The following is a 14,356-nucleotide window of genomic DNA, read 5'->3' on the forward strand; positions in this document are numbered from 1 at the left end:
TCAAGCCCCTATTCTGTTAGATCTGGAGAATCCACTCAACTGTCAGCTCTTCTAGGGTTGTGCTCTCTCCTGTTGGAGATACTTCACTTTGTATGAATAATATTCGTTAGTCTACAGAGAGAAACTCACTAGCTTGGTGGTTAGGGCTTTCCAAATGAAGTAGACCAAGGATGTGACCTTCGCCTCCCACACTGCACAGGATAGCTGTCTAACCAATAGACAATTGGCTCTTCTGGAATAGGTCTATCATCCCCCATTCTCCTTACTGAAGAAAAGTTTAGCTGAGAAAGTTTAACTGTATTTCCATGAAAAAGTTATCATTTTGGCAAAGAAAAGCCCCAAAACCTTGTAAAAAAAGGTCCTGATCAGCTGTAATAGATATGCTATTCACTTAGTCTTTCTCTTGCGGGAAGCTGGCCTCAATTTCCCTTTTACACCACCCATTGTCATTCCTCAGATGAAGGTTTGGTTTGGGGTGTTTATACACATACTCTGGGAGTGGGCGGGGCACAGGTGCTTTAACTAGAAAGACTTCAAGAGCTTTAGATAAACTGTCCCCACCACCATTTTTAAGCACGGGGACACTGATACATGAGATGCTGGAGTCTGCTAGAGTGCAGTAATTACCACGCTCTAGCAGACTCAATTGAGTCTGCTCAGATGCACTGTTATTACAGTACATCAGAGCAGCCTCGCTGCTCACGTATAGGTGCCCATTGATACCAGTTTTCCCCTCCAGAGCAGCAAAGAACTTGGTGACTCAGCCATCTTGACCTTATCCAATGGTCATAAAGTGGTACTTAGCTGTGTTGGTCTTATCCAATGGTCAACAGGTCTTATGTCTTTGGGTGGGGTGCTCAGTGCCTAGCCTATAGGCTGTACTTGGCCTATGGAGCCATGTAATCCAGCCTGTGGGGCTTCCCCTTTATCAAAAAATTTGGAGGTGGTGGAGCAGTAGCAGCATTAATTGGCCCTCCTCTGCTGCCAAATGTCTGGACCTGTGGGGAGCCCCACAGCCTGGATAGCTTGGCTCTGTGTGCTAGATGACACAGCGTAGCATGGGAGATGATCCAGGTGTGCAGGGCAGCATGGAGCCTGATCCCAGTGTGTAGCTGGGCCAAGGCATCACAGGACTCAACAGGAGTGTGTAGTGCCAGGGCTGGGGTTATGTGGGCCCAATCCAGGCATGCTGAGCTAGATGAAGTTGGCACAGGTTCAATTTTGGCACATGGAGCCAGGCCAAAATAGTGTGGGACTTGATTGGGGCACAGGGTCCAAATCTAGGTGGGGGTAGCACAGGCCTGACCTGGGTGCATGGGGCCAAGCAGGGGTCGTATGAGCCTTATCTAGGGAAGTGGGGGCAAGTGGCATGGGGCCTGATCCAGCCTGCGGTGCAAAAGGATTGAGCATTGCTGGTCTCTGGGATTCAAATCCCTTAACTCTTCATCTTTAGTACTCATTTGTTGTGGGTTACTGAAGGAACCTGGGATCTTGAACAAAGCAATGAGTTTGTTCTCCTTACCCCTTTACTGCTTCCTACCACACCTCTCTTGAAAGCTGTTTCCCCTCACCTGCTTTCTGTGGTCTACACTCTTGGCTGCTGGGTGGTTCTTCAGCAAGCAAGTGCTAAAAGATACTCCTCTCAGAACCTCCCTCCTCCAAGTAAAACCATCTTATCCCTCCAACTGTTTCAGGCATAGCAATTAGTCCCAGTTGAGGAGGTAGTTTAGGGGCCAGTACAGCATAGGGTATATCCATCCCATGACTTTATGCTTCAAGAATTCTTTCTATATGTAATAATTCAGTTTTGTCCTTTTATATTGTATTATTTTGTTCTTTTATATTATATTTTAATAGTGGCATTTTTAAAAAACAGCAAAGCCTATCTGTTTTAGCTTCTCCAGTTTTTGACCCTTCAATATAAGTGTTTGATGATCAATTTTTATCAAGACCTACAACCGTATAGTATTGAAATGGCACCAGTTTCTCACCAAAACGGTAGTGCTAAGTATCCAAGAACAGTATATCAAGCAAATATGCACTAGTTTTATCTCAAATGTGGTAGTTTTAGACACTAGACTATTAGCGAATATATTTTTCATACAAATTTATACTCAGCCTTGCAAGTTACAAAGTTAGGTATAGACTACACAAACAAACAAAAACATTACATCCTCTGACCACTATGTTGCAAAATCCATAGCATGGTGATATGTCATTTATTCAATGTTATCATTTACTGACACATCTCAATGATTCACCACAAAGTAGTGTCAATATGTCATGCTGTAATTATTTTGTGGCTTTCTGCAGCTCCATCTGATACTCATCTCTCCCTTTCCACCTCTGCTCCTAACTACTGTGAAGCATACGGCTATTTGTTTTCCAACTTATTTCCTTTTTATCTACGTTTTACTTGTTTGAAAGAAATGGAAAGATATTCTGGTGACTCCAGTTCTATTTTACTCAGCATTCTTGCAGGAGCATGACATAAGAACAGTTTAGGCAAAGGAACTCTAGCCAGACTCACGGCTTCATAAAGGACTTTTGTAACTTTAGAACAACAGGTTAAGTAACGGTGGCTGATATAACAATCAGTCTTTCCACACTTTTGAAGCCGACTGACTGGTCATTATATGCACTGACCCAGCATCCTGTATTGCTTTAAAAGTATTGGCAAAAACAATTGTGAAAACATCTATGTTTTTTATTCCATTGCCCAGCTAGTTTTAATAACTGCACAGACAGCTAAAGATAAAAATACATATGCATTACTGTACAAATATTGTTTTGTACATTGTTTATTATCCTCAGTAAAACTGCAGGTTCTGAAGGCCTACCTTTGAGCCCAATGGCTGTTTTAATATATATATTAAATATATAACCTGATGGCTGCGTGTGTGTGTATATATATAGATATTTTGCTGACTTCAAGTAAATACATCTTGCATACACACACACTTGCTTGAAACCTGTGTTTCAAGTGACCTTTGTCAGTGTGAAAGTTATTTTACCTGAGCTAGGGCTTCCACTAAGTTCCTCACCACTTTCTCTTGGTCTTCTGTCAATATTCGGTGGAGGGTTGCCCTGCGTTCACTGTCCTTTTTCAACATAAAGAATCCAGAATCCTTCTCTTCTGGTGAAGGAGGAGCACTATGATCCTCAAAATTCTCATCTGGGATGCTGAAAAATTTACACATTAAAGAGAAATGCCGCTATCATCTTCTCCCTGCACCACACATTCTTAATCTAGAAAGTAACTGGAAAACCAAGTAGGCTTTTTACCTCAAAAAGAGGGACCTGATTCCTTTCACATCTTTTTCTCCACAGGATTTAGCTCTTGTCTTGAATGCAAATGGATCAATTTTTAAGTCTGTATCAGGTGAAACAGAACCATATTCACTGCTACTACTTGTATCTTCCACCACGACAGGCACAGGCAAAGATATGCTCCGAAGATACTCTAGACATAAAGGCACAATTAGAACACTAGTGTTTCAGAAGCATTTCAAAATATCTGTAATACTGACTACTATCTCCATTTTGAAAACAAAATGTGGTAGTTTTATGGCCGAGTGAACACTGAATTTTCACTATATCAACACAGTTATATACTTTGAGAAAAAAGGTTTAAAACTCACCATTGGAGTTAACTGAAAGAGCTGTGGAGGAAAAGCAAAGAAAAAATATTGAACTATGGTAAATTAATTGGACAATTATAGTATAGAGAATAAAGTCTCATTCTTACTTTTTGATATTGAATTATCTGGATTGTAATTTGACCTTAGATTCGGAGTTCAATTTAAAAAAAGGTATGTTTTTTTTTTTTATTACTTAATTTTTTTTTTTAAAAGAGGTTTACATGATAATAAACACTACTTTTTATTTGAGGTATCTTGACAAAATATATATTTTATAAAACAAAAAAGCATTTTTCAACATTTAAAGAAATATATCATTTATGCTCTCAAAGTCACCAGCAGTGCTCCACAATCTAATATGAAATAGACATGTAATCTCTAAATTAATTCTGTATACAGCAGCTACAATATGAAAGTTTATCTATGCAAATTAGGCTTTAAGTTTCACACCCTTTCACATTTCTAGTAATGGTCAGCTTTTATAGAAACTAGTTTTATACATGTTTAAATATTTCTAGATTAAAAAAAAAAATCAAAGATTTTTAAAAAGTGTGCTTTTATTCATTTACATATATTAATATTCAACTCCTGTGCTGGATTACTAAATACATGGTGCTAATTAAATAAGAACATATACACAGTTTATAGGAACTGTCTAAGGATCTCTAGGCGGTATACAAAACACTTAAATTTATCTAAAACTTGTTTCTGCCAGTGGTAGTAACAGAATTCTACTGTTAGAGGCTTGCAAATCACAATTCAAGAGAGATTTATTATTGCAGATTCATCCAGGAGATATGTTCCTTGAGTCTTAGAGGTTACAACCATTCATTATAAAAATCAGCCTCACCATCGGAAGTAAAAATCTACCAAATCCGTCCCCACAAGCAGTTTATTACCTGACAGTTTTGGCTGAGACTTTCTTTTTTTGCTTGAAACTTTTAAGAACTCATCTACAAGTAGATCATAAGCAAAGGCTCGCTTGTCTGGGTCTGGTTCAAAGCAACGCAAGATGAAAGCTTTAGCCTCTGCTGACATGGAATCAGGAATCTCCGGGTGTATTTTAAACATTCCCACCTAAGAGAAATAAAATAAATAAAGTGGTCCAAGTGGTCTTTCCCTGCACATTTTTGTTATCAGCTTTTGGTAGAAGATGACTAACGCCTCTGTTTAAAAACCCTGTAAAATCTATAAAATAGGGTCATTACTAATGATCTGCTCCTTACTAGAGGATCTGGAAAATTCCTGTTGCTCCCAGAGGAGTCTTTCAGAAAGAGGAGGCACTGCTTGCTTATTCACTCAGGATGTAAAAGAATACCAAGAAGTTTTAAACAGACTTGTGACTTATTACTCCATTTATTTCTCCATTACTACCTTCTTCAGAACCATTTGGCACTCCCACTCAACTGAATCATTATCAAATAACACATTCTTCCTAATATACTCATTAACCAAGCAGCTCCTTTATCATATCCTTGCTGGTCTCTTATCTTTTCTTTTTAATAGCGTCATAAGATTTCATAGATTCATAGATGCTAGGGTTGGAAGGGACCTCAACAGATCAGAGTCTGACCCCCTGCCTAGGCAGGAAAGAGTGCAGGGGTCAGATGATCCCAGCTAAATGCCTATCCAGCCTTCTCTTAAAGACTCCCAAGGTAGAGAAGGGTACCACCTCCCTTGGCAGCCCATTCCAAATTTTGGCCACCCTTACCACAAATAAGTTTTTCCTGATATCTTGCCTACATCTGCTCTCTGAGTTTGTGACCATTGTTCCTTATTACCGCAAGAGGCGCCTTGGTGAACAGAGCATCTCCGATGCCTTGCTGCATCCCCCTAATGAATTTGTAGGTGGCCACAAGATCACCTCTCAGCCTTCTCTTGTGGAGGCTGAAGAGGTCCAGGTCCCTCAGTCTCTCCTCCTAGGGCTTGTCCTGTATGCCCCTAACAATGCAAGTGGCCCTCCTCTGGACCCTCGAGTCTATCAACATCCTTCTTGAAGTATGGCACCCAAAACTGGACGCAGTACTCCAACAGCAGTCCGACCAGTGCTGCATAGAGGGGAAGTATTACCTCCTTGGATCTATTTGTCATGCATCTGCTGATGCATGATAAAGTGTAGTTAGCTTTGTTGATGATTTTGTCACACTGACAACCCATGTTCATCTTGGAGTCCAGTATGACTGAGATCCCTTTCCGCTTCTGTGCTGCTGAGAGGGTCACTTCCCAGCCAGTAGGTGTGCTGGATATTTTTGCACCCTAGGTGAAGCACTCTGCACTTGTCCTTTTTGTACTGTTCCTTTGTTTATAAAAGCTACAGGGCAGAACCGTATATGAAAAAGATCTGACCTTAAACATAGCTGCTTGCGGTTCTCCCAGTTCATAGAATGGGGGTTTTCCTGTAGCCATTTCTATGATGGTGCATCCCAAAGACCAGATGTCTGCAGCCTTCCCATAGCCACGTGGACCTTTGTCTATGATTTCCGGTGCCATATACTGAAGAGTACCTGTTCAAAAATACTCGTTTTTTTCTCATTTAAATATAAGGATTATTTGGTAAACAAAAGGGCCGAGGAATGACAAAAATAACTTTAAAAATTGTCTTGTGCAGATTTCAGAAAAATCTTTTAGTTAGGACTAAAAGTGACTGACATTCACTACTGATATGACTCAAAGCACTTCTGAAATCAATAGTAGGACTCAATAGATTTCACTGGGCTTTGGGTAAGGTTTAGTTAGGAGGCAATTCTGTATTGGATTCAGGGATTAAAGGAGGTCAGTGAAAGGAAGCGAAGCATGAAGTGATACAATTATACTTCCCGAGGTGAGTGTGCTATCCGGCGATAGCATTCTGAATTCTTTGGAATTCAGACAGCAGGAGTTTAGCAGATTCTAAAAAGGGAACTAAGTAAAACAAAAGATGAAGGGTGATCATTAAATTTTAAAAATAATTCCCCTGGTGCAAATTAAAGTCTGAAACAGGTTTTCAAGTAGGAGACAGATCAGAGTAGGGATGGATCCTGGCAATACTAGAGGCAGGCTAAGCAAGCAAAAGGGATATGGCAAGAAAAGTTAGTTTTGGATCAACAAGGCAGCAAGATTAAAAACTGTGCATGTACAAGAATGAAAGTCAGGCAGATGGAGAGGAATGGCTGTTTTCTTCTGGGGGTGAGGAATTCTGTTGCTAGCATCACTTCAGACAGCTTCCTTCTTAAACAGTGGCATGTCTACACAAGACATTTATTGCACAGTAGACTAATTAGCTACACAGTAAACAATGTGCATCTATACATGTGCCCCTATTAGGCTGGAATAAACTAATTTACTCCGCAGCAGCACATGTGTAGATGCTGCCCTGGCTGACTGGGGCACCAGGATGTTTCAGTGTGGGGGCTGCCTACTGGCTAGCCACAGTAAAGCACCCTCATTCATGCCCCAGCCAGCCTCTCTGCAGCGTTGAGCCAGAGGGAGCAGCCCCAGGCTTGCAGGCTAACCCTCCAGACTTCTTGCCAGCAGGGGCTGCTCTGACTTAGCTCAACATACTGTGATTCCAGGTCACACGCACCCAGGAGCAATAAGCACTGGAGTTTATTGCAGCGCATTAATATGCACATGTAGATATGTATGCACCCAGTGTGTACAAACAGTTTAAAAAGATAAAAGTTAAAAAAAAATTAAGGGTTGGTGAGTAAGATGAGCTCATTCCTGCAGCTACTCTGAAGTTAATGAGTTGATGCAAGTTCTGTCTCGAAAGCAGCTATAGGATCTGTCTCTACACTCAAAATCGTTTCTTTGCTTTCATGTTGAAAGGTACTGGACTCTGGAAACATACCAGTGAATGTTTCAGTACATGGGTTGATTCCTGCAAGTCTTTTTGAAGTTCCAAAGTCTGAAATCTTTAGCACTCCACTGTAAGTGTTGATGAGCACATTATCACCCTAAAGGACAGAACATTTGAAACAATTATTTTTTTCTAGTGACTATTAATGTAAAACATCCTGCAGAATGTATTTTCAAAGTGCATTCTTTAACATGTAATATTCTTATGGGGGTAAATCACCCTGAAACATCAGGATGTGTCTTTTTCCCCAGAAAAATGTTTTTTTTATTTTTAGAATCTCATTGTATAAGCTTCTGTTCATGCTGCCCCCACACCTAATGCTTCACACTGTGCAGTGTACTTTACTTAAGCTACCACCAGAAATTTAGGTCACCAACTTGCCGGGCAGAATGATTTTGCAGTGGCTAGGGCTACTTGCATTGCCCCTTTATATACTCTTCGGAAATTCAACTATGGGAGAGAAAGGTATCTACAATTGGATCTCAATAATAAATGGTGATCCTCTTTGACTAGACTCAGGACCAAACAGAGGCCCACTGCTATTCTGGCTGGATGTAGATTTTCTATTCCAAGGGCCAAAAGATGTTGCTTAGTCTGTCTAGCAGCTGTAGAAGATACTATCCACTATGTATTAGAATGTTCTTTATAGAATGACATATGGAGAACCTATTTATTACCATACTTGCAGAAACTGATACACTTCTCAAAACAGAGAGAAATTAAATCTGGCTTTTACAGCAAACAGATCCAAATGTAATAAACTGTCTCACAATCTTTGCTTACAAGGCAAAGGCAATTAGAGTTAAATATCCTTTATTACTGATATGAGTGACACATTTTAACATTAGACTTGATTTTATTGTTTTAACTGTGGATCTATGTACAACAATATTATAGATTTGTGCCTTTATTTACTACTATATTAATAATGTTTTTATGCTGGTAGGCTCTATTTTTAGTGTAATGTTTGTAGTTTGGTTACTTTGCTCAAACTTGTTTATGTTATGGGTGTATGTGTGTTATGCTGTCTTCGGGAGCATGTCATTCAGCCAGAATCCTTAATAAACTGAAACTGAAATTGAATTATGTCACCAACAGAAAATATTATGGTTTCTGTTTAGATTAGGGCCCATCACTGAAAACTTCTGAGTGTTGGGAATGGGGACCTGAGAGAAGAAGCATTAAATTACAGTTTAAAAATGCTAGTTATACAGTTCCTATCTGTCTAGGGGAGTTGCTAGCTATCTCCATGTAGATCACTTTAAACAGCAACAAAACATCATTCACTGTACATGACAGAAAAAACATCAAAGCACAAAGAACCTTCTTTCCCCAAGTAATTGTTTTATTTACAAACATAATTTTTCCTACTTAAGTAAACCATGTCTATAATTTGTTGCAGCTTCTTACCTTTATGTCTCGATGTACTATCTGATTATCATGGAGATATTTTAATCCTTCAAGAATTTGCTTGGTGTAAAAGCCAATTGTCTGCTCATTATCTTTTAATGGCCCCCATTTTGACCTCAGAAGAGCAGAAAGGCTACCTATAATTTGGAGGAGAAAGACTGAATGCAAACCTAGCTCAGGAAATGTTCCTTCTGTTCAGGAAAAAGACATCACAATTACCTCACTGCCAGAAACAGAAAACAATTCTGGAAAAGTGAAAAATTAGCATAAAAATAAATACAACCAACAAAGGAATCTACTGCAGCAAATATTAACTCCTGACACAACAAAGTAGGTGAATTTAATTTCTCCCCCCACCCTGGCCTTCCCTTTCGTTAAAAAAAAAAAAACCCAAAAAACCCCAGCCCTCAAACTGCCTGCTCAGATGCCTGGATAAGAGGACAGAATGTAATGTGCATTTGAGGACAACAATCCCACACAGCAAGGGTGGCAACATGCACCATAACCAAGAGCCCCCATATTGAATGCTTATTACTAGCTTTCCACTCCAGGTAAAATTCAAGGAACTCCGGTCCCACCATCTTCACTGACCTCAGATGCAGGAATTTTTCGAACATGCAGGTGACAAACCCCTTCAGCATAGTATTAATCTAACATTGGCCTCACTCTCCTTCCCTGACTTGGAGAGAGGCAAAGAGCGGAAGTACTAAGGAAGTGTGTGTGCATGTGGTGAGGCTCTGAGAAAAGATTTTTGAAGGAAAGCTAAACTTGGTGGATAAAATTTTGATTTAGTTATGTCTGTCATGAGTTTTACCATGTGTCGTATTTCATGTGACAATGAGTTCTACAAAGCAAATCTCCCATGGAGATTCTCTGCGTCTGTGGTGACTCTCTTTTCCAGTTTCATATTTTCAGTGGGATGTAACAACTGCTGAAGGCCTTAGATAGAGGTTCTCTCTTTTGTAGCTAGGATCAATAGGGTCTAGAGCAGTGGTGCTCAACTTTTTGGTCCTATGGACAGATCCTTTGTAAGGTCAGTACATGGGGTTGGGCCTCCGGCATCTGGATTGGGTCTTGCATCCCCTCAGCCCAGCCCTATATGCCCAGATTGGGCCCCATGCTGTCCCAACACCACACAGTGGATCTAGCACACAGGTCCGTATGTGTGAATAGAGAAGTATTTGATTCAGATTCAGATGATTCAGAGGACAGCGATTGGATTTAGTGATTTGAATCACTGTCCCCATTCGATTTGGCCAAATGAGAATTGGAGATTTGGCCCCGATTCAAAGATTTGGATTGGCTGGGGAGAGGCAGCCACAGCTGGGCAGCTGCAGGTTCTCCCATGGCTTCTCCAGCTGTGCCTGCCTCTCCCCGGGCAGGGGGAGCCACAGGAGAAGTTCCCATGGCTGCTCTGCCTGGCCCCATCCCCCAGCCAGCCCCAGCCTCCCCGCACTTTAAAAAAAAAAAAAAAAAAGCCCCACACTCACCAGCAGCAATCAGGGCCTCTGGCGGCTTATGGCACAGCCACAGCGTGGGGCAGCAGGGGTTACCCCCACCATGCTTGGCACCCACATGGCAGCTATCACATTGCACTGGTGCAGCACGGCTCGACAGGTCACCATGTGCTGTCTGGGAGCTAGGGCAGCTCCACCTGTCAGCCAGAGCCCAGCGCTGCTCAACCCCAGTGGCCCCAACTCCCAGAAAGCGCATGGCGCCCTGCTGAGCCACACTGCACACCTGCACCTTGGTGCAGCTGCTGTATGAGTGCCAGGTAGGGGGGGGTCCCCACTACCCCCCGCTGCCCTGTGCCGTGAAGGGGGGGCTCTGCCACGAGCCCTTAGAGGCCCTGATTCCCACTGCTGCAGTCAGTGAGTGCAGGGCTTTTTATTTATTTGTTTATTTATTGTGATGCACCTGGAGGCTGGGCTGGGCAGCCATGGGGACTTCTCCTGTGGCTCCCTCTGCCCAGGGTGAGCCAGGCACAGCCAGAGGAGCCATGGGAGAACCTACAGCCACCCAGCTGTGCCTGCCTCTCCCTGGCTGATCTGAATCTTTCAGGATCTTTTCCAGATCAATTCAGAGGCTTCGGATTCAATTTGGACCTTTTAATAGGTCTCCCAGTTCTATTTGGATTCGGAGATTCAACCACCAAATTGCCTCTGAATCGAATCAGCAACTGAAGCTTCATACAGCCCTAGTAATTAACTCGGACACTGCTCCTCCATCACCAAATTTTCAGACCCATGGGGAGCCCTGTGGGCCAGACAACATAGCTCCAGAGGCTGGGGTTTGAGCACCCCTGATCTAGAGCTTCTAAAAAGAGAGACCTTGTACTGGACACTACTCAGTAGGCAACCATGATAGAGAGCAAGGCTGAATGTGCTGATAGCAATCCACCTTTGTGGCTGAGCAGGTAAATTCCTATAATCTGTACTGGATGAAGCTTTTGCAAGATAGCAAAAGTGAGTACTATTTTACATCTAAGGCTATATGGGAATCCACATGCATTGGAGAATCAGGACTAGTGGGAAAATAAAATATCTAGAGGTATTGAAATGTTAATTTTGTATTGGAATTAAAAGTAGCTGTTTTACAACTTCTCATGAAAAAACAATATTTGAAAGAAAAGCAACCCAGCCCAGAGCAGCTGAAATCCCACTGGTTAGGGTAGTTACCCAAGATACCTGCTATGTATTAGGCTTATTATGGATTTGGACCTGGGTCTCCTGCATCAAGCAAGTATCCTAATAGGCTGCTGGATATTCTAGTTGCTCTCTCTCTCTCTCTCTTCTCTTCCTCCAGAAATTAAACCTGGATAAAACTTCACAACAAAATCTTTGTCTAAACTAATACAATTTCCATAGAAACTTCTGGATTATACAGTTTCACTTTTCCAGGGAAGAAAAATATTCCCAAACCAGCTCTTATGAGAATTTCAGGAGAACTTTGTTTAAAATGCATTTGATCAAAGGAGACATGAAGAGGAAAGCAAGTTGTTCAAAAGGACTTCATTGTTTCTGCCAGCATCTCTTTTACCTTGCCTAGATTAATTTTCAGGGAGCTGTTCTTAATCTATATTTTGATCTCTATTAGGCATTGATAAGATTGAGATGACAACGTATAGTTTTCATATAAATTTGGTATGCAGCTAGATATTTCATACATATTCCCACCTACAGAACAGATCCCCCCAGTGGATCCATACGCACACACAAACAATGGGTCAAGCTGGGGAACATAAATGAAACTTAAAGATCTTTTTCTGGTGATGCTTTTAAAGGAGAAGGCATAATTAGCCATTTGAATCTTCTTATTTAAGCCCAAAAGGTAGGACTTCAATCAAGTTATATACTTTTTGTATATTTCTGTATTCTTTCTCGGCAAGTAACATGAGGGGATGCTGCAGAAGTCTATCCAAATGGGGTCTAAATAGAGAAGGAGACTGTCTATTAGACTACAAGATTTGCCCTTCTACCATGCTCTCCCTGAACCATCAAAGGGATACAGGAATCCTGTTGATCCTTCTAGCCCGTCCTATAACTTATAACAATATACTCTACAATTTATTCAAACAATCAACCTGATGAAGACATGTCTTTTTTCCAAACTGTCATATAAGTGTAGTCTATACCCATGGAAAAGATTTTAAATATTCTTCATCTAAATTTACACTTTATATTATTGCAGTGTTCTAACATTTTATATTTAAAAAAGACCCAAACAAAACTCACTCACCTCCTGGCACCTGTTCCATAAATATCTTAATGAACCCATTTTCACTTAGTGAACCTAGATATTGAACAATGTTCTTGTGTTTGAGGTGTTTATGCAAGGCTATTTCTTCATGTAATGGCTGGGAATATCTGGAAATAAAAGAAACCTTTAGTTTTATATAAAATTGTGTTTTTAGCCATGTCAACTGAGGTCCCATAAAGCACACCTACAGAAATGTAATACACAATGCTGCAATGTTATATCCATTTATTAACAATACTTTTTGTTAAAAGCCTGAAAACTGGTTTCACAGTAATGGCAATAAAAATCAGGGTTTCCAAGACAATACTATGCCCCAACCAACCTGCCCAAATAGATGGGTAATAAACCAGCAAGTCATCTGCAATAGAAGATTCAGCTAAAGCTTATGTTTTAGCTTGGCAATCTTCTGAAACATTTAATTAAATGAGAGGCTTATTTGAAATCAACATAAATATTTATTACAGGAAACAGTGTTCTCTTTACTGAGCTGCTCACTAGAATGGGTAAGTAAATTTTCACCAATACATAAATTCAAAACCAAAATATGTTGCAGACCAGGGCAGTCCAAGTTGAGAGAGCTGAGAGAGTGTTTGATACTTGAAGCTCCACTTGGATATAAACATGTGACTATTTCCAAAAGAGCTCAGCGGGCCGAACAGTGTGCTTCTTTGAAAAATCCAGTTATAAAAACATGTGTGGTTGTTGCAAAATGCTAAGCCTTTTTTGAACACTGGAGCTTATTTAAATACCTAAATACAGGTTAAACTTGTTTAAAAAATATTTTCTCACATACTACACAAACATCTGTCCCCTGAACTATGGGTTTGGGGCACTGTGGCCACTGAACAGAAGTGTGCGTGTTACTGATCTGTGTGACCACACTGTCTCCAATTTAGCCATTGTTAAGCTGAGTTCTGGAGTATGCACCCTTATATAACTGTATTTGCTCTTCAGTACAGTTCTTTCTTATCACCAATGAAATGCATATTGCTGAATTCCATTAATATGGATTATTAGTATCGACTTAGTGCAAGATAGTTATAATTTTACCTTCTGTATGGTTAGATTTCAGAGGGAACACATGGCTAATGAAACCTTGAGCAATTGGAATAAATTTGTAAATTAAATAGAGACTCATGAGAAAATGTTCAATGAGGACAGGCGTTTTAGTAGACTGCTATTAATTAGCAAGGAAAAAAAACTAAATTCAAAGACGTAAGGCCTTACACATTTATCCAGTTATTTATTTATTTATTTAGCTAAAAAGTAGTAATATGGTGCTCATGGGGCTGTTACTTAATATTGAATAAACATTTGAGAGTTGAGACCTTCGTAGTGGTACATCTTGTCTTGCCTCTATTCTGTTGAAAATATCTCTGCAATCTAATGTTTCCTGATATTTAAGTACATGTACTGTATTTAATGGTTATCAGCTGGATAATAAGGGTATATACATGATAAGAAGTTTAACACAAATGTAATTTCATTTGAGATCAGTTTACAAGGAAAAATTAAATTATTGCAGTTCCACAAGACGGTTATTTTCATTTTGAAAAAAAGTGACAATTCCATTAAAAAGTGCAAGTTCAAAATGTTTCCCTTCTACTTGAGTTCACACTACAGGCAAAGCCAAAGACAAATACAACATGAACACGTCATTGCCCTCAATGTACTCAACCTCCTGGATGTGGATTTCCCCAGGGTCTGC

General features: G+C 40.4%; 1 protein-coding gene across 2 annotated transcripts in view; it reads right to left on the minus strand.

Annotated features, from left to right (window-relative positions):
• The window catches only part of MAP3K5 (mitogen-activated protein kinase kinase kinase 5), a 152,228-nt gene that overhangs the window by 16,322 nt on the left and 121,550 nt on the right, over positions 1–14,356 (minus strand). For both annotated transcript variants that reach the window (XM_090040084.1, XM_090040075.1), the window contains 8 exons: positions 12,628–12,755; positions 8,890–9,026; positions 7,471–7,576; positions 5,988–6,145; positions 4,541–4,718; positions 3,642–3,662; positions 3,286–3,463; positions 3,015–3,183 (listed from right to left, as the gene is read on the minus strand). In XM_090040084.1, the coding sequence (XP_089896210.1) occupies positions 3,015–3,183; positions 3,286–3,463; positions 3,642–3,662; positions 4,541–4,718; positions 5,988–6,145; positions 7,471–7,576; positions 8,890–9,026; positions 12,628–12,755 (1,075 nt within the window). The remainder of the gene's footprint in view (positions 1–3,014; positions 3,184–3,285; positions 3,464–3,641; positions 3,663–4,540; positions 4,719–5,987; positions 6,146–7,470; positions 7,577–8,889; positions 9,027–12,627; positions 12,756–14,356) is intronic.

This window comes from Crocodylus siamensis, chromosome 1, assembly GCF_052110815.1.
Source record: "Crocodylus siamensis isolate JL-2025a chromosome 1, ASM5211081v1, whole genome shotgun sequence".
Taxonomy (NCBI): Eukaryota; Metazoa; Chordata; order Crocodylia; family Crocodylidae; genus Crocodylus; species Crocodylus siamensis.